The sequence below is a fragment of the Taurulus bubalis genome (genome assembly GCF_910589615.1).
Source record: "Taurulus bubalis genome assembly, chromosome: 8".
In the NCBI taxonomy this organism is placed as follows: Eukaryota; Metazoa; Chordata; class Actinopteri; order Perciformes; family Cottidae; genus Taurulus; species Taurulus bubalis.
Window position 1 is genome coordinate 15925779 of NC_136596.1, and position 20977 is coordinate 15946755.

The 20977-nt window shown below is 39.5% G+C and overlaps 2 protein-coding genes across 2 annotated transcripts; both read right to left on the reverse strand.

Annotated features, from left to right (window-relative positions):
• Positions 1–724: 724 nt before the first annotated feature.
• Positions 725–5111, reverse strand: slc20a1a (solute carrier family 20 member 1a; the record flags this gene model as incomplete). The annotated part of the gene is made up of 10 exons (XM_079221688.1): positions 725–881; positions 1183–1267; positions 1359–1544; positions 1628–2099; positions 2237–2446; positions 2565–2684; positions 3936–4032; positions 4299–4384; positions 4486–4626; positions 4763–5111. The coding sequence occupies 10 exons, from the start codon at positions 5109–5111 to the stop codon at positions 726–728; spliced, it is 1902 nt and encodes a 633-aa protein (XP_079077814.1). The 3' UTR covers position 725.
• A 5143-nt stretch (positions 5112–10254) lies between these two features.
• Positions 10255–14004, reverse strand: vgll4l (vestigial like 4 like). Its single transcript, XM_079221855.1, has 5 exons — positions 13863–14004; positions 12147–12270; positions 11813–12056; positions 11178–11259; positions 10255–11037 (listed from the first exon to the last, which is right to left on the reverse strand). Exons 1-5 carry the CDS (start codon positions 13927–13929, stop codon positions 10736–10738), a joined length of 819 nt encoding a protein of 272 aa, XP_079077981.1. The 5' UTR covers positions 13930–14004; the 3' UTR covers positions 10255–10735.
• Between the last annotated feature and the right edge of the window lie 6973 nt (positions 14005–20977).

Sequence of the window (20977 nt, forward strand, 5' to 3'; positions counted from 1 at the left end):
TTTTTTTTTATCATTATTATTATTATTATTCACATATTACACTACTTCTGTGCAATAAGACTTTGGTGAACCCATTTCAAGCTCCAAAACAATTTGTCCACATGAGTAAAGGTGTTTCAATTTGAGATTTGAAGAATTTCAGAAATCAGATTTAAACTTTTCAGCTTTAGGGCCAAATGATGTCTTTAATCAATGCTTTCGGACACATTTGACCTCCGTCTTACATAAAGCGGAGACTTTTTTTATGCAACACTTGAGGTTATAAGAAAGTACATTAAAAGGTGAATTTAAGAAAATATGCAACAATTGAGAAATTGGCCTTTGACCTCAAAGGGTTCATTTTTAATAGTAAGTAAAATACATTGAAATTCCTTAAAATCAAGCAATAACATAATACACAAACATACACATACTTTGTTCTTTTTCTGTTAAAATTGAATTATTTGATTTTTAATACATATTGCTTTTATACAAATATACACTGGAATATACAAGATTATAGGATATTTGAACAGTGTTTTTAGATCCTACATCATTCATGGACATTTTCTTGTGAGATAACATCATTGGCTCGACCTCAAAATACCTTTGAATTAATTCATAAACATCATTAAAAAAAAATCAGCTGGAACATGTTTGTTAGCACAGTTTCATCAGTCAGCCAAACAAAAACTGTTGGTTGCAGTCCGTCAGCTGGAGTCCCAGCGTGGCTGGCAGTGGGAGGATCACAGAATAACATATATAAAGAGAGCCATGATGGCCGCACTGATCAGCCCAGAGATAGGAACCGTTACAAACCAGGCTATGAAGATGTTCCGGAACAAACGCCAGTCAACAGATTTCCTGGAGCGCAGCCATCCGACAGCCACCACAGATCCCACCTGTGTCCATATAAAAGTCAGTTGTGCTTGCTTAAACATTAGTTTTTCTATATGGCCCTTCTTGGCTAGATGCATGGTTAATTTATTTGATTCATTCTTACTTTCGAAGGATTTATTTATTGTTAAACTGTAAAAAAATACCTAAATATAATATTAAGTATTTTTTTTAAAGTCAGTTGTGACTATTGGGTTTATGAATATGCAATATTTTTTTAACACATGCTTAAATCAGAACCTACTTTTGATTAGCATACTCTATCTATTTAGAATTAGGTTTCTTCAGAGTTTTGAATATCGTTACCTTGCAGTGGGTTGTGCTGACAGGAAGACCAACATTGGATGCCACAACAACTGTGAGTGCTGACGCTAGCTCAATGCTGAATCCACTAAATTGGAAGAACATATGTTAGTACGCTTTGACTATCACATACAGTATATCAGAATTTTAGTTGCAGGATATAAATGTGGTTGGCAAACCTGGAGGGTGTAATGGGTGTAAGGTCTTTGCCCATGGTTTGCATCACTCTACGTCCCCATACCCAGAGTCCAGTGCAGATGCCCACTCCACCGTAAAGAAGCAACCAAATGGGTGTAGGTGCGTTGGACACCACGGAGCCGCTGTCATACAGAAGCCAGAGAGCCACCAGTGGACCGATCGCATTGCTAGTGATAAAAATGGCTTTTGTAACAACTCTGAAGAAACAGCACATACATAAATTCCTCAGGAGAAAACCACCCGTGCCTACCTGACATCGTTCCCTCCGTGAGCAAAGGAGCCAAAGCACGCTGTGAGTATCTGCAGGAACTGGAAAAGCAAGGAGACGGCTGCTTGGTCGACCTCCAGCTCATCCTCTTCCAGAGCGATGTCCTTGCCAGCTTCCTGAGTCACGCTCTCTTCCTGAACCGCACTCCTGTTGGTCACTGCTGAGCTGTAGCTGCTGTCACTGCCCACCCTCGGTCTTCCTTGCAGCTCACCATCCAGGTCCTTGTATTTAGGATCTCCTTGAATGCCATAAATAGCCATGGTGTAGGAGGTGTAGCTGTTGTTCCTCCTGATGGGTCGCTCCTCTGTATCACTGTCACCAATGCAGTCACCGACCTTAGCCACATGAAGCTTGTGCAGCAGGTCTTTGTAAAGGCCAGAATCTTTGTGGATCGTGTGGGACTGTCCACTGTGAGGATCAGTGATCATCATGGCGCCAACAGTGCCATTTAGACCTATGGAAATAAAAGAAATGGTGAACTTAGTCAGAATTGCTTGTGGTTATATAACCAGTGAGGTCAAATATTTTGACATTCACAAAGTCGAATAAAGCGTAAATTAGGTCATTAATCTCAAGCTTTTTCTTTCTCACCATTGCTGAAATCCAAGTCTTTGGTTTCCATTTCACTGTTGTCCAAATCAGCTTCCTCTGAGCCTCCAAGTTTGAAAGCCACCTTCTGACTGTCTGCTGGCGGAGTCTGGTGTTGAGGGACACAGGGTGTTGAGGTCTGCTCTGCTGGCGCATGGGTGCTGGAGTTCTTCTCCATTAATGGAGTTTCACAGGGGGCAGCAGCTGTTTCTCCTGAAGTACATTTTTTGTGCAATTTCAGCCAAAATAACAATATCTTTCATTAAAGAGCGAACGGTAAGCAAAACGTTTGTTTTGATAAAGTGTAAGATAGAGACTAAGATTTACTTACTTTTGATTTTCTTCTTCAGGTACGGACAGACAACGAACCAAACGACCAAGGCTGTGACAAGCGCAAAGCCCAGCGCAATGCACAGTGTAGCCCACCATGGCACTCTGTCAAAACCCAACACTGTTCACACAAGACAGGGACATGAGAGAGAACTCTGTCTCAGATAAGGTGAAACAGAAACGTAACTGCTTCTTTCATTTATTCACTGATGCTGCTCCTTTTAAAATGGTGAGAAAGGAATCTGTTAGTAGCCAACTTACACATTCCTATACTGTTTAGCCTACTTTTAGAGACATTGTAACATCTCTGACATGCGGTATCATGTTATACTTTCAGGGGAAAAAAGTGATAACTTTTCCAAAGTAACCACGTGTCGTCCTGTCTCAGGAGTTGTGGTCAAAATGTCTCAACAGCCTGCTCCAATGTATCAGTAAGCTCTTCCAGCCAACAGTATCAGCAAGAGTACACACTGCTCCAATCAGATCGTGTTCAAAAGAGCAGTCTTGCAATCAAGTGATAATATGCTCACTTTCACTTTTCTTTCAACGCTTACACAGAATAGCTTAACTGCTGTTGCTGTAACTGCTAGAATGATATGGCTCAAGGAAGGTTAGTATGTTAATATTGCATTTTCCATCACAGACACAACTTACCCGTTTGCTCATGTAGACAATAGCAGGATAAAAACAAATAAGAAGCCATACAGTAAAATAAGGGGCTTTCATTATCAACATGTATGTGAAGCAACAAAAAAAAATAGTTTCTGTTTCAGAAACAAAATGTTGGCTGAAACATGTGTGTGTGTGCACTCTGCTGTATTACTCAGTAATATTGCATCGCAGGAGTTATGGTGTGTTATATCTCGTGACCCACACACCGGCCTGCAGCCTTCAGTGAAGGGCCCAGGCCAGTTGACTTCTCGATAAGTTCAATCCTGCAAATGAAACAAAAAGGAGTGGAAATCGTCCATTTAATAGTTGTTTCTTTCTCAAAGTCCCATTCAACTGGTTTTACTTTATTCTTGCTGTGTTTGGTGGCTTCAATGTTCTGCAATTCTGTCTTAATTAGAGCCTGACCGTTTTATCACTGGTGTTATCTTAAAAAGAACAGTTCATCAGACAGAAATGCCAGGGTAAACGTGTTTAATGTGAATGAAATAAGGTCCAAAATGACCAAGACTAAAACGATCAAGTTTTTTTACTAAAATGTTTCTTCTTTGTCTGTCACCTACTTTGTCCTAAGAAGACTGTCATCAACTCTCCTCTGTGTCTCCTGTGACATTTACTCAGACCTCATGTTGCTCCAGGGATTTAAACAGCTGCTGTGTGAATCAAAAGAAGCATTGGTGTAGCGTGTGGACGTGGTACTCACTAGGTGCTCCTGTAAACATGATGGAGAAGAGGTTGGTGCCCATAGTGATGGCGTAGAAGATGGGAAGAGCTCTAAGGCCATTGGGAACAGGGTCAGCCTGTGGATATCAATGTATGAGCGCAGGAGTTGTAACAGTATGTAATAGTATGAAAACACTGCCTGAGCACTGACCAATCAGTATTAAACATGTAATAACGTTGTATATAATAATTTCTGCAGAATAAGAACTTTCATTTGTATTTTCATATTGTGTTTCTGATACTTTAACTTGTGTACATGATATTAACTCTTCATCTGATGACTTCAAGAAACATGTATCAACCATGTATACTGTGGCTAGTGTTACAGTATCGTTAGGCTTACCTTGTTCAGAATGAATTTGCGAACAAAATAAAAGAGAATTCCTGACATGATGCCTGACAGCACAGGGGACAGGAACCAGGATGCCACTTTGGATAGGAAAGACATTTGAAATAACATTTATTATTGAGCTTTTAGCGACACTTGTATTTCACATTAAACAGATACGCCGACCACAACATATATTCACCAATACGCAGTAGCTCCATCCATTTGACCCCTTGATGACCTCTGGCTACCATGGAGAAGCCAATTGTGGCTCCAACAATGCAGTGGGTTCCAGAAATGGGGAGCTTCAGGAAAGATGCAACCAGCTGCCACACAGCAGAGCCTGTGGGACAAAAACATGAGCAAGGCCTGTTCTCACAATCTGAAAACACAAGTGTCTTATATGTGCTTTCCTTTATTTTCATGACACCATTCCAGCAAGTTAAAAAGGAATTTCTCACATATATATGAGTGCTTACCAAACATTGCACTAACTGATCCTGCCATCAGGATGTGTTCAGAGCCGTTGTACATCTGGACATCAATGATGCCCTTTCGGATAGTCTCGCTGACTTTGGCCCCCAGCAGCACAGAGCCCACCGTCTCAAAGACAGTAGCCAGGATGCAGGCTTGACGCAAGGTGACCACTCCGGAGCCCACTGCAGTACCGAAGGAGTTGGCCACATCATTGGCCCCCACAGAGAAAGCCAGGATGAAGGCAATGACGAAGCCTAACACCAGCAGCCACAAGTAGCCTGACAAGGTGGACTGAGAGGCCAGAACTACTGTAGTGGCAGCCGCCAGGGTTGCTAGTGTCGTTGTATCCATCACTACTTGAAATTAAATTTAATTCAAACAATTAAAGTTAAACCAAGCCAATAGACTCTGGGTTAATGGTGACGTATGAGGTAATATGTGTTTATAAATAAATTTCTACCACAAAAATGAATTACCCTCAGTTCCTTTCCCCTTAGTTTAGTTCCAATAGTACTAATGGGAAGAAATCAGAATGTATTGCTAGCTAGGGATGTAGGGTTTGTATGTTGGCTTCATCATAAAATGACAGCTTATAGAGACGGGAGAGACATCCATTGTGACAGCGAGCCGCTGATGATACACACTGCAAAAGCACATAAAATACGTAAGTCAGTGGTTGATATTCCTTATTTACTGGTTCAAAAACAAAGTTAGGTTACATATTGACAAGCCCAAAAAATAGCTGACAAGACCAAACAACATGCATCATTCTGTTCTGCAGGCATGATTAACTTGTGGCAAAGGGAAGTAGACAATGTTTTGTATCAGTAAGTCATTAATAGGGCAAGCATCATTAAAGGCATCAAATTGCTATAGAGCAAAACATTACTGTAGAGCTATCTATCTGAACAGGAGGCTATATAGATCTGAGTCAATCACAACATGTAAACAATTTGTATGACAAAACAAAAGGCTAAATTATACAATGTAAAATTTGTGTAAGCATTCATTTCCTAAAGAATACTCTCATACGTTAAGGGTTGTGAAGTAAATCTGGTACCCATTGTCAATATGATTATCATCCTTTGATGATGTTGGACATAGGGCTGGAGTACAACAGTGTAGGATATTCTAGGATTTGCTATTATTGAAATATACCTAATATTTAAATCCAATGAAATTCGTGTGTGATGGAATCCAATGCAGTAATTATTTGACTTAATGACTAAATGTCTAAATGTGTAGCAGCAATAAACAGGTTCACAATTAGCGTCGCGTAATAATAGCATAGCCTCTACAATTTCCAGTGCTTTGTGAAATCACAAATAAATCCACTTAAAGACGTAAAAAATCTGCAAATAATAGACGTATCTCTTCATTTTGAACAAACTCAGCACAAGTATAGAACATAGCGGTATGTTAATCTTCTTAGCTGATATTGCACAATGAAAATGTAGCGACATTACACGGAGAGAAGAATAAATGCGAGAGAAAATAAAGTAAAAATACTTACAGTTCAGACCAGAGTGAAAGTTTTCCGCTGCGTGTTTTGGTCCAACGCACTTGGTGTGTGTGGCCAGGTGAGACGCAGCCTTGTGCAAAGTGAATGGATGATATTAGCTGGTGGAGAAGGGCAGTCTGTAACGTTTGCAGGTTCCTCTTGGATATTGCTTTATATATTGAGCTGGTCGAGTACACGCCTTTCCGAACCGGTCATGAGACCGCTGTTGCTTCAAGCTAATGTTTAGCGTATTTGTTGGCAGGGAGGAATAAGTATAGTTGTCTTGGATTATGTTGTTTGACTGCGTATGAGCCTAAAAGCCCAATGTGTGTTTTTCCTCACCACCATGGAGACACACATGTCTATTGTTTTGCTTAAATATATCTTCTTGTTCCTAAAGAAACTATATTTCAGGCGAGAGTGTGTTTATGGTAATCAAGGTTTATTATTGTAATATTATGTGTAATATTCACAGAATATTCCTGGATACTATGTATAGTTCTGCTTATTTCGTGTAAATACAAATAAATAGCCCAGTCTGGTCTCCACTCTGGTGCCATCTATTGGCCAAACCTAATATTATAAGGTTGTAAAAAAGGAGTCTCTTTTTTTTTATTGAATTAAATAACATGAACACTACATGCTATTATTGAGGTTATACACTAGTTTGATGGTCTTTAGTGTCTTTTTGTCCATATCTCTCTCTCTCTGCATGTCAGGATGTCAATCGTTCTCTGCCACATTATGATCATACTGAAGTAACGTTTAGGCTGTGGAGAATCACCTGTAGTATTAGCTCATTTAGCAAGTGTATCTAAGCAGTATATGTGAAACAACAGTCTCAAACTATGTTACTGATTTACCTGTTATTCACCATCCACCTGCCATTTTACTGAGAAACTCCACAAAACTGCCAGCAACATCAGCAAAATTTACTCTTTTTTGAAATGCTACACTGCCTCCAAATCTGCTGATGGGTTCCTCTTCATTAATCATTTATTTAGTTCCTGTTGGGATTATGCAGTTAGGCTTCGTGACATCTGACAAATCGACCCGTGTGCATAAATGCTACCTGTGTGGAATAGTTTGACCTCTCCAAAGCAAGTGCAAAGGGAAGTGACTTACACCTCTGAACAGAAATGTGAAGGTGGCAGAGAGTGAGCACACTTTGACCTGCACCACCACCGGTTATTTATATTTGCTTCTGATCATGTAAAAAGGTGACAATGAGCACATATGACCATGTCATTTCATGGTTGGTAAACTGATGTTGGAAAAATCAGTTTAAAATGTTCTGTATTTCGATCATCAATTGACATTTATGTTATCACTTGTTCTATGTTTTTTAACATATAAATAATACCTCTATCTCTAACACATGCCTAAAATAAGCTCTGAGATAACAATTATACACAAATACAAACAAGATGCTGTAACATGAGAAACATACACACAAGGGTAAAAATAATGTGCTCTCTATGGGCATGCCCACATACCCAGTAACCCTACCAGTATTATACAACGCAACTCACATTGAGTGTCACATACATCGCTAAATGCAATGGTAAAGAAATGCTGCAAACAGCAATGTACATTGTGTATAAATGTCCATTATCCACCCACAACGTGGTACAATTTATTTTCAGGCGGTTTCTTTAGTTGCTTTGAATACGCTTTAAATGATGTATTATGATACATGGGGCTTCATGTGGTTTTAAAAACAAGCAACATACCAGATAATCAAAACTGAATCATAATTCAAGGCCCTATTTGATTGCAAGGTATCAGATGTAGAACACTTTATTAGTATACAAACTTGTATACTAATACACTTTTACAACGTTTGCCTGCTTGTTTTAAATATATGTTGTGGGTTTTGTTGTATTGTTAAATGAATAACAAACACATACTTTTTACTTTTTAATAAGAAAAAAAAATTGCAAAGGCTTTACAGCAGTTTCTCATTGAATGGGATTTTGTTCAGTCTTCAGTGTTACCACTGCTACTGTAGGTTGAATAAAGATGCCAGTTTTTGGATCGAGAACACCCAGCAGTCTGAAACCAAACAATCATAATGATCCCAGAATGCTATCTTTGATCATTTAAATAAATAGATTGAACAGATCTCTTTCCCAACAGAAACACAGTCATTCCACACAAGCATGTTCTCATGAGATTAGAGCTGCAATTTAAACTATTTACAAAAAGCTTCATGCTGTGTTGACAGTGATCAGACTTTTGACAGACCAGACAAAGTGCAAAAACTTTCCCAGAGATCTTCTGTACAGTGGTGCATCCTTAATTACTACTGCCACAGTTAAATTGAGTTAAATGTTGTTTTCTGTCATGTTTGAGGTATTCGGAATTGTAATTATCTTTTATTGTTGCCTCAAACAACAATGTGCATTTGTGTTGCAGCAGCTTGAGAAGTTTTTTCTCCTAACATTCTCATGGCCATGTTGTTCCATATCCTTTGAACTCCCACTTGTACTAAACAACAGTGCTGTAATACTGTAACTGCAATACACATTTCATTCATCTCATGCAGCAAGCGTGCATATAACTCTGGCTTAGTTATAGTACATCAAATACAGGGTGTAACTATAATCATATAGAGGTATCGAAAATGTATTCAGAAATTAAAGTAAATGATATACAAATAATTATTCATATAAACTCAGAGAATTATACCATACATGATGTTTTGTTTGTCAATGCCAATCACATAAACTGGATATTTTTTAAATGAGAAACAGATTCAAAGTATGTCAAATGAGAAGTGAAGTGGATTATGAATCAAGAGTGACATGCAGTTATAAAAACTTGTTATGGAGTCGCCTCCTGGTGGTACAATGAGCAAAGAGTTTACTCTCAAGTTTTTAAAGGTCTGTCTGTCAAGAGAGTGACTTTCATTTCTCACTCAACAAGTTGACCTGCACAGCTGTGGTTTTAGTCCTGTGCTCTTCGTCGTGCAACATGAGACCATTTGTCATGTTGCATGAACCTAAGCGCCTCTAGATGGCATCAATGCCCCTGTTCAGGTTACGCTGGATAAAGAATATTCTCCATGTGGAAATACCAGTCTCAACACTTAATGGTGAAAAGTAATAAGCAGCAGTTTGGTCTTCTGTTTAAATTAAATGGTTTGATGTAAACGTTGTGTTACTGTTCAGATTGTACAAGCTTTTGTCTTTATGCCTTAACTTAAACCACCCAGTGGCATTTGCTTTCACACTTTTAATGGTTTACCTTAACTATTTTAATGTAAAAACACCCTTATTTCATACTTTCCCTGATTCTACTTCCTGATTAAGAATTTATTTTCCACTGTGTTCAACCTGTCAGAACATTTAGGTAATTTCCACTTATTTTCAATTTGTGTATCAGTTATTTCAAAGAAAGAAGCATTGGATTTTTTATGTGGCTTATCATATTTAAAGTTAGGCAAGATAGGACATGCAAATAAGTAACTGAAGAGCTCGGCTGGTTCTCATGCTCAGGCTTATATTAGCCCAACCCTTCCTTCCCCTCTTCCCTCCCTCCTATCCCTTGCCAAACAGGATCTGTGGGATCTTACAAAGTCATTTTCTCAGGAGACAGGAATGTCAGAACACAAGGCCTGGTTCCTGCTGGAACATGCACCCTAAATTCCCGCAAACTTCCCAGAAAAAGTGCCAAATGTGTTGCTCATACATCCATTTAGTGTACACTCAGTGTGTGGCAACAGCTCTCTGTGTAAATGCGCTGTATGCGCCGGACGTGTTGTAGACGCACACTGACTCACAACTGATATTAAGTTGTCTGGTACACCACCCTGCCCAGTTCCTGTAAGGTGTCCTCTAGTTTATGACCTTCAAGTTAAAAAGGAGTTCTATTCATTTTGTGACATTCGTAGCATCTCGCTTCGAAGAGTCAAACAAAAAATGAAAGTTTACATTTGTCATTCAGTTTGTGTTTGTTTTTGTTATTTACAAACGAGAAAACACACACAGCTATTACATTTTTTTTTATTTTTAAAAATCTCTTTTGTGTACAGCTGGTAAGCATATTATACAGCAGATAGGCGAGTCATGTAGACTATAAGGAACCCAAGTGTTATCAGAACATAAATATAATACAACGAAATGATGTCATTCAGACGGCATTAAAAACGACACAAAATCAAAGAAATGTTAAGGATTATTTGTTGATGTTTCAATCCCCCCATATCACCATCAACAGTAGCTCAGGTATTCAGATGCTATCGACAAGCAGAAGGTATGTAACACATCACGGACATCCCAGTTATTGTTACATTTATCTGCATCAATGTGTCCTAAATTTGGACACACAGAGGTCCAAAGTGACAGCACTGAATCTGCTAGCTCGCCCACACAACACTAGCACTGGCATTTCCATTGCTCGACAAGCAGAGCTGCACGGAGTGAAAAGTTAAAAGTCTCAGTTTCTTCTCATATCAGAGGTCGTTTCTGATTTAATTGACAGACCAGCGGCTGGAAGTCGGCGATGAGCTGCTGATGGACTCTTTGTGGGACTGATTTGGGCTGTGGCTGTAAGTGGGGGAGTGAGTGACACTTGGGCTGCTGGGAGGTGTGGAAGAACAGGAGGAAGATTTGGATTTGATCTGCAGCCATTTGTCTCCCAAAGCCTTGGTAAAGTGGTCATCGACAGACACGCTGATGGAGAGCTGCTGGGAGCGAGCTTTCTGGTAGTTCACTCCAAGGCTCCTCTGAAAATGCTCCTCAACAACATGGTCATAGTTGCATCTGGAAATCACTGGAAAAAGCAAAGGGAAGAATAACAATGTCAATAGTGAGTCAGGAAAAGTGAGTGGATATCTACATTATGATGAATGTGTGACGATAAGGGAGTGACCGTCTGGTGCATGAGCTCATTCACAAGATTGTGAAACTGACCTGATGAGGGGCTCCTGTGGACCTCTGATCTGCAGGAGGGGTTCCTTGATGAGGAGACACAAGTGATCACAGAAGGACGCATCTGAAAAAGAAGATGGGTCATTAATCAAAAGACACAATTTGTTTCTGCATCTATAACACAGCAGCTCTACTTGTTTTCTCTTCATCCCTAAACGTTAATATCATCTAAACTGGGCAGTGCACTTCATCCCATGACAACAAAATAGTGTACAAAGATCAATTTGAACACAGAATCATTTTTAAACCGATTAACCGGGTTTGGTTTGCCCATTAACATCCGATTATCCCCAGTGTGGTGGCATATGCAGGTCAAAGAGAGAGCAGTCTGTTTGGTCTTGTTGATGGAATTCCTCCATTGCTCACATTTTCCTCCTGAATCTGGCTGGATTGCATAGCTCGGACAAGCTTAGGCCTGTTAACACTCTTGGAAGTAGAATGCCTGCGCAGTTTTATTCACTGACTATAGATGTGAGATGTACCACTAATGTGGGTAGCCTGGAGCTTCAGCGACCCTACAAAGGGACTGCAACTTTTCGTAAGTTATGCCCAAATATCCATGGCCTTTGAGAGAAGCACATTGAGAACACACGCAGCACCTGTTTTGGTTAAATTACCTGGATTTGAGCAGGAGCAGAGCTTTTAGTCTTTTCCTGTGTGCTTTCAGGGTCTTTTCTTGGTTTTTTGATGAGGGCGAGTGGCTCATCCATGACTGGTGCGTAGTACATGTGGGTGGGCAGAAGGCCGGTGGGGCTGGGTGTTGGACTCCAGGTAGATGTGGGACTCTGTGGCCGGTTGAACACTGCTGGTGCTGCACTCTGGGCAGCTTTGGCACTGCTTCTGCTCAGGGCCCGCTCTCGCCTGAAACATTTATTCATTAGGAAATGTTACATCTCTTTGACACCGTTTGAATTTATAATTGTAATATTTTGTAAATATGAATCAACCAACCTTTCCTCCAATGTAAGGCCTCTCTCGTGGCTTCGCTTGAGTTTGACTGGAAGCACTCTGGGGACTCGAGCCCGATCATTGGCAATTGATCTGTATCTGTCTTCGCTCCTGAGATGGGGCTGACCTGTGAACACAAAATTAAAGTGCAGAATTAGAATAAGAGGCTTTAAAATGTGTATTGGCTATGGCTTATTTGCCAAGTCAAAATGTGAAAAACAAATGGCCATTTACTGGCAATGATGATTTTACTACAGGTGATGAGTAACTGCTTGTTTTGATCCATGACATAAACCTGCATGACTGCTACTAATCGTGGGAAAATGTTTTTTTTTTTTGGGCCACCGTTAATTGTAAACTCAGTTAAGTTGTAGAACTTGAACTACCAGATCAGTGAGAGTTACAACACTACACAGCTGATTCAGTGCTAACGGTAAATGTTGTTTTTCTGCATAATGTTGGCATTCAGCCCTATCATCACACAGCTAAAAGGGCACAAGCAACAGGTTTTGTTCAGATGAGGTGCCACACATCTTAAAGCGTTGAGTCTGTAAGGACCCTGATTTGGGCGGCACCCATTTGTGAAAGGGCCATCAAGGTGAACACACACACTGGATTTTTGCAATTACACAAGTTGAAACACATTAACAAGAAGCTGATGATGTCAATGATGTGTTGAATTGGAGAACTGCACCGTACACTCAGATTGCAAGTTAAACCCCATTCAATTCAGACAACAGGAGTTACAGTTTAATTCCATTGGCTCTTGTGGTTCCTGTCTCACAGCAGTAAGCTTACACGTGCAAAAGTCATGCATATCTAGTCAAAATAAAACACACTGTTGTAAATTGTAAAGGCAGAACAATTATACTGTGGCCTATTGTCTGACTATATGCTCAGAGCACTTGAAAAACCCACAATGATGTGTTAGTCATGAACTGTATTCAAATCAACCCATCGATGCTTTAAATAAGTCACAATAACGTGTATTGAAATTAAACAGTGAGATGATTATGTGTTAGAATGGTAAGACAATGAAAGCTGTCCCCTGTCTTCACACTCCAAGTGCTCCAATCCACGACTTCACAGAGGGTGCTATTGTGGAGGGGCAGGTATAACCACACCTATGCTGATTTTCTAGTGCCTCGGGCATGGATATTTATTCCCTGTTAGTGTAGGGAATATTCCGCCTGACCTTCTGCTTTTCTGTGTTTACAGAAACACATCCTATAACACAATTTACAGAATCTGGGTTCAATCTTGATATTCTTGAAAGTAAATAAGTAAGTAGTAAGTCTGAATATGGATTCCTTTATATTTGACTTACAGTAGATTCCCTTTATGAAACCCACTTATCTTTTCTTTATGACAAACAGACTGTATTATACAATACAAAAAAGCATATTTCACTTAAAAGTTGAATGTAGCTGTTAATGTTTATCTTCCATGTGACTGCCGTCACATCTAATTCTTTGTATTTGATCATGTATCTACATTAATACCATGTCAAGAACAAAGGCAACTGTGACTGCAATGAACACATATGGTTTTGAAATGACACAAAATCTAAACATATAAACAAATATAAACTAAAAGTGAAATACACAAAAATGTTAAAGCATAACCACAGAGACTTGATTCCACTGATCAAGGTAACACAAGTATTCACTCTCATCATGCAACACGAGGCAATAAAAGAACCATGGGAATCATGCTCACCTTCTAAAATGTAGACCTTGAAGCCACTGCTCATTCGGGTAATGTATTGGAAATTAGCTACAGCCATGACGCCTTGTCTTTATCTGAGTGAAGCTAAATAGCAAGGAGCAACTTGTCTGCTGGAGCTTACAGAAGACAATGAGCCTCAGTTGTAGATTGTATTGGAAAGGTAATGAGATGCTTGGTCTGAGCTCCGACAGGTAACAGATCAGGTGAGTGCAGATAGGTGCAGTGGCTTCCCTGTGACTCGTTCCTCACATTCAGATTGGCTACCGCAGAGGCCAATCAAAGGCCCTCATTCACCCGGGGTTGTTATTGTTCTACATGCAGAATGAGCTCACAGGTAGTTCATTCTCAAAGGTAGAACGTGTAGTTGCTAAATGTCACGGTACCACAGAATCCACACTGATTAAAGAAACTTTTGCGTTATTCAACACTTTCTTTTGTACAAGAATACACTTCTTTTAGTCTTTAATAACCTTTTCACAGAACTTTTTTAGATTTCTCCCTGATGAAAGTGAAGTGTGCCTTTTGTTTCCCTCCATGGAATCACCACCTGTCCCACTCCCCTCCCTCCCTCCCCCCTGATCTGCAATCTCACCAAACTGCATTTTTTCGAGCTCTTAGCCCACCGAAGCTCCAGTCATTCCACTGACCTGCCTGTACACGCACGCAGCTGTACTGTGAGCCTGCCTCACCAGTAATCCAAAGGCTTTTGTTGATGGCCAGACAAAGACTCCTAAGTCCTGAGAATGCTGCTACCATGAGAACAATCTTGCCTGAGGAGTTTGGCCCCTCGTAGCAAGTCTTTGGAGACCACTCACTCAGATACTGTGTGGCATTGGGAGTCATCTGAAGGAAAATCATTAAGAGTGTGATTAATATGTTGATATATGCCAACATACAAATCATATACGGTATATTCGGACGTTAGTGCATTAGAATCAATAAAAACGATCCTCTGCCCTGCCCTGGTATACATTAGCCTGTTTCAATCCATTTAATGGTGATAGCAGCTGCTAAAGAAGGGCTGCACATATAGGGGCTTACTGTGAGTACGTACATGAAAATTGTTGTAAGGAACTCAATTGAAGCTCCACACTGCCCCCCAATGTCAGTGCCCTGCACATGCCATCAAAACCTTCACTGGGGTACTGCATACCATTAAAAACATTATGAATAACTGTTTTGTTTTGTTTACTATATGCTAGTCTTAAAAAACATGCTTGCTCACTGACCCATTCCATGCAGTGTTGCCTTTGCAAGGAATCTGGGTTTAAAATGCATGGAATCTGATTAACTGTTTTTCTAGTTTTGCAACATTCATTTTCCTCAGACAGCAGTCTAGAATATGAGGTGTAGGCCGGACATCTCTGCAGCACAGCGACATTTTATTTAAAATGCAATTTTGACACACGCCTCCTGGAATTTGGAACTTGCAGTTGCAGTCGGCCATGGTGCAATTTTGATAAAAATGTAATTGAATTGTGCAGCCAAACAGAGATGATTATCATAGTGCAGCAAAGAGAAACCTGTTTCTGATTAGTCCTCAATTTATTTAATTCACTTGATTATTAGTGTACTTTACTATTGGTGTATTCTTAGTATATTTTGTTTCAATACACAGGCAATTATTAGCCACTCTGTTAGCTGTTAAAACAAGATAATGCAGTTCATTCATATAAGCAACTACAATTGCTCCATGATTTTCTAGAAGACTCAAGTGGTTACACTGCAACATATAAGTGTAGCAGGGAGTTACTCAAAATGAACATCAGTGCTCCGTTAATAATTCAGTGTATAGTTGTACAAAAAAAGATAGAGAAAAGTTATAATGGAAGAAAGAGTATATTTATATTAAAAACTATTAGTTTAAAAATGATTAATTTGGGTCCTCAGGCATTTCAGTGTTCAAAACACTCGACAAGTTGCCAAATTAAGTGGTGAAATTATAATGTAAACATTGGAAATGGAAGGAAAGAGACATACAGACTGAAAAAACAGGTTCCTCTGCTTCCTTCTAATGGCATTTGCAAGATTCCACGCACCCGCTTAAAAACAAACAAGCCGATGAGTCTCTAACGCAGCTGTCAATCACTGTGAAACTGTCAGACTATCGGCAGTTGATCAAATAGTAATAAATATTCTGTTACTTTACTTATTTCTCGCCTTTAAATGTTTTCAGAAAGATACGTTAGTGTACTGTTTAGCTGTGAAACGATGTTTGTTACCCGGCTGCCATGTAGTCGGTTGACAGCAGGGACAACAGCCCAGAGCAAACGTTCTTATTTTACAGCTTAACAGTAAGAAGTAGTAAGAACTAAAGAAAAATAATATACCGTTACACGCAAAATGCCTCTCATCACACGGATGAAAAATAGTGAACTGATCTGTTCTTAATATCTCTTTTGACTATCGTGTGTAACAAACAACAGATAAACAAACTCAATAGTCAACTGGATTGTAGGACCAAAGAGAATTCCATTGGAGATAGAAGGGTAAAGGTCTCGGGCCTGACCCAGCATGTCACATACCATGCACATCATGAAGACAGTCACTCACTGCATCAGTACATTTTTGAGTGATTGTATTTTAGGTTCACGGGATTTCTGTCCAAGTGAGAGAGGCACTCTTTGAATAAACTCAAAGGTGTTCCTCAGTTGTTGAGGATACTCCAAATTCAGGGCATGAATAAGTCTGAATAGTCGGCACATGGCACTCTCAAGATCATCCATCACTATTGCTCCTTCCAAAACGATGCAGGTGCAGCAAGTGAGGAGAGGCTACGCTGTCTTCGGCAATCACTGTCAGGATCCCCATGGAGGTGTGGGACATGTCCGCAAGGTCATCGGAGTCCTAACAACAAAAGTCACAATTGAATGTCATATGTCATTTTGTATGCATTTCTATGGTAGAACACATAATGTGCGTATTTGTGCCTCACAGCTAAACAAGACTCCACAAAATCCACCAAATGGAGCATTGATCTATAGATTCTGATATTATTAGACGATCAACTTAAAGAAGATTCTACAGAGTGAGTAAAAACTGCATTTATTGATTGATTGATATATCACTTGATTTACTGAACGGTTGCAAAAGCTAATAATATAGTTTTTTTAAAGGGCTGGTATTTATATATAAGGATGATGTAGAGTGTAGAGGTTCTATTAATATCTCCGACCAAATATAGTGAAGCCCACTCTTCCATGTGCTATAGCCTGTCGGCATTATATTCACACTCAAATGAGTAGCTCTGAATATCTGACTCCTAAATGTAAAAATGTTTTAATCCACATTGTGGTCTTTGTCACTGCTGCATCTGGGCAACGCGTTTGCTACTGCCAGGAGGCTGAACAGGTACTCTCACACCTAGCAGTCTACTCATGAGCATAGCGATCACATTGCCCATAAGCGACAAAGAAATGTGGATGATGTTACAAGGGGAAGTGCAGAGCATTGTTGCGTTTAACCCCGTTTTATATTTATTTTGGTAATAGAAGATGTTAATACTATCATGCAGACAAGTGAAGATATACAGATACCTGTTTTGATGTAAAATTCAAGTGAAATTTGTTGTTCTTTTTTTGGTTCTTGAAGGCTTTTGGGTTTCGCATGGGGCGACTCTCGAGAGCTACAACTGGACCCGAGTGGAAAGACAGTAAATACCACTAAAAGGACCCTGATCCGGGATAGGTGATCAGCTGACACATATACAGCTCCTTTCACACACTCACCTAACTGCCACACAGACTATGTGTTTTTGAAGAGTAACAACAAGGTCTTGAAGAAGTGAGTGGAGGACATCTGCACATACTGTTTGACTGCACTTGCTTTCCTTAATATTGTTCGATGAATAGAGGGAAGGGAGGGGCGATGTTTCGAGGGAAGATTGGCAAGAACCCAATAAACGCCAAACAGCTTGTGTTTCATTGATTGATTGATTTCATTGAATCAAAATCATTGATGTAAAGGCCTAGCACAATCTTTAAGGAATCAATCCTTAAGGTCTCAGTTTAAAAAAAAAAAAAAAACGCCATAGAGAGTGCCATCTCTGTGTGTTTAAATCCATCAACTCTGTCATCATGAGTGAGAATTTCACATCAGCCCTGTTTAGCAGTTTTTGTAGCATTTCAAGAATTGGCACGTACGTGATTGTGATTCTTTGTCAAGCCTGTATTCAACTGGCATTACCATCAGACTTGGCAGCATCAGTCATCTGCAAGAACCGGTTATTCTCTTTGACAGCATACACAAACTCTTTCACAACTGAATTATTGCCACTGACACCATATTCATTAAAAATTTGGTGAATAGCATTACAGAAAAAGGGCCTCCGAGAAGAATAGCTGATTCTGTTGTTGGATTACCTCTTGCCATGTCAGATATATGCAGCATGCCTGCAGTTTCAAAAAGAGCGAGGCTAAATTATGCTCCAGTTGATGCTGTAAATGATCAGAATGTTCAATTTGAGCCTCCTCTTCATTTTCCTTTTGGAAAAAATGTGTAAGATCATTGAAAAAAAAACACATTTGGATCTGAATTGTGAGGTGTTTTGTGCACGACAATGTCAGGCTTCAACTGCTTTTGACTGGGAAGCCCATGTTGTTTAAATTCATGAGCATTACATGTTGTGTAGACATTGCTCTCAAAAGTGTTTTAATGTGGACGTATTATATATGCTACTATTTTTTTCAAATGTTGGGTCAAATGGAATACACAAAATTGTTTATTTACAATTAAATGACTTATTTTTTCTTTTTACCAAGTTTCTTTTAGTATAGTCAACCAAGTAAGCATAAATTAGTTCTGGGCACTATTTTTTTTAAAGGTTGTTACGCACCCTGACTTAACTCCGACCTGCCACGCCCACTTGGCATCTCCTGGAGCACTGAGAGGCATCAATAATTCAGTGGGCTGGATATAAACTCCCAGATCCAGTGATTCCTTCTCTTTCATTCTACGAGCTGCGAACGTTCGGACCTGTCTAACCAGTGGTGTCATGGTGCCTGAGTGCAGGCTACCATTTGTCATAATGTTTGGGGAAGCTGTGTCAGGGTTCTCTGCTATTTTGGTTGTCATTTCTGTTTTCTCCTGTTTTTTGGATAGTCAGGAAGCTCTGTATTGTTGTTCATTTTGCTATAAACGTTTTCCAAGGGGTTGTAAATGTGGGCCAACCTCCACAATTATATAAGGTTATATAACGTTAATAAGTTCCTTTAATACCTGTTATTCTTTTTCTATGAGGACAAGTGTGTTGTATGTAAGTTAAGTTATCCTACTTGTGTGCTAATATTAGCTCAGTTTCCACCGCAAATGCTGATAATATGGTTGGAATTTTATTTTAGTAACATTCATTTATTGAGCACACCTTATCGTTAATTTTGCCAGCTCAAATTAAGCATTGTAGGACCTGCTGACAGTATTTGCCGCTGACACCAACAAGCATATATGTAATCTCCGACAATAGTAATTTAAAAATAAAACTTCACACTCTCTTAAGCCGTTATACTACAGGGGTAGAATCGCATGATCTGTTCCACTGAGGATACCAGAGGTGGCCCGCATCATGAGGAGATGATTTAGGCCTTTGGTACATAGAAAAGACCGCACAGAAAGGATGAAGTAGACAAATATTTTCTTGATTATCGAGGTCTAAAAGATGTTTTATTTTTTTAAATGAACAGATAATCCGTCTGTGCCTCTTGACACATGTCAAGGCGCTCGTTTGAGTCACGTGATACGTTACCAAAAACATTATCAAGCTAGCAAAAAATAGTAAAAAAACAGACGTCTTTGGAGAGCTTCTTTGGAAAGGGGAAAAGGTGCAATGAGGATACAGAAGAAGAGCCGTCAACTTCCAAGAAAAAGAAAGCTGCATTTCAAAGTCAATATCAGGAGTCCTACTTAAAATACGGGTTTATCGCTACACTTTCACTAACTAATAGGCCAGTTGACCTTGTTTTCTAGCTAGTGTGGGGGTTTTGGTTTATTGTTTTGGCCTTAGAGACCCTGACGCCTTTTCATCCATTTTAGTTGGTTTACCTTTGTTAATCTCTAAATTGTCAATAAATGCTACTTATTACTCCTTAAGTATTTCACCCGCCTTTTTTGTTCCACCTTTGCCAAGGTTTTGTGATACCCGTATGTTATGCCCCCTGTGTCCAGCACACTAGATATGCTGCAACAAAGGTCATCAATTACATTTCACAGTGTAGGGTTTAACATTCTATCAATTAATTAATCACTAAATTGATAAACTGAAAAAAAAATAATTTAAATCCAAAATCCAATATAAATGATGTATTGTCAAAATATATTTAAATGAACACTTATTTGGCATGCAGAAGATGGCATTAAACATCAAAGTTTAAGCTCCAAATATCCTACACATCCGGCACTGATGCATTTTCATTTGTTTTTCATTATTTTGTCAGCGTATAGGCTATAATATCGACCTCGACCAAGCATTGTTCAAGGGATTAAAATGCACTGTATATCTGTGTCCACTCTTGATGGTTCAGTCACCACCACACAGGCAGTACAGTTTCCATTACAAGGTTTGGGACTCCCTGGGGGTTTGTGTTCATTACTGACTTTTGGGTGTCACCAACAGATGGCGCATCTCTCTCAATCTGTATTTTCGCTTCTGAAAATCTAAAGTAACACACTGGGTCAGCGCCCTGAAATCAAAACAGTAAGTGTGCCACTGATGCATCATTGAACACAACAGGATGCAATATCACATCAACACCCATTATGCACCATGTGGAGTCACAGCGAGCTCATGTCTGACAGACCGACGCCCCTGACACTATCATCAGCACCACCATCATATCCCATCATATGCGTCAAGTCAGACAATCACAGACTGAACCATACAGGAAGTTAAATAATATTCCTTTTAATAGCTTAAAAGACTTAAACATTAGCAAGCCATTTGCGTGATTTCAGCTGCCACTCTTTTAAAACATTTGATGGCTGTAACTGCAAACTATTTTCACTTAAATTAATCCATTGACTATATTCATTTTAAATCATTAACTGTTTGGTCAACGTCAAAACTGCAAGCCTGGCGTGCCTTATTCTAAGTGCTTGTTTTGCACGACATATGC

Excerpts from the sequence above, each read along its gene's own strand:
- vgll4l (XM_079221855.1), bottom strand. The coding sequence starts at position 13,929 with ATGGCTGTAGCTAATTTCCAATACATTACCCGAATGAGCAGTGGCTTC. Across the intron at positions 12,057-12,146 it reads GGCCTTACATTGGAGGAAAG|GCGAGAGCGGGCCCTGAGCA; the intron begins GTTGGTTGATTC and ends TAAATGTTTCAG. Across the intron at positions 11,038-11,177 it reads CCACAGGAGCCCCTCATCAG|TGATTTCCAGATGCAACTAT; the intron begins GTCAGTTTCACA and ends TGCTTTTTCCAG.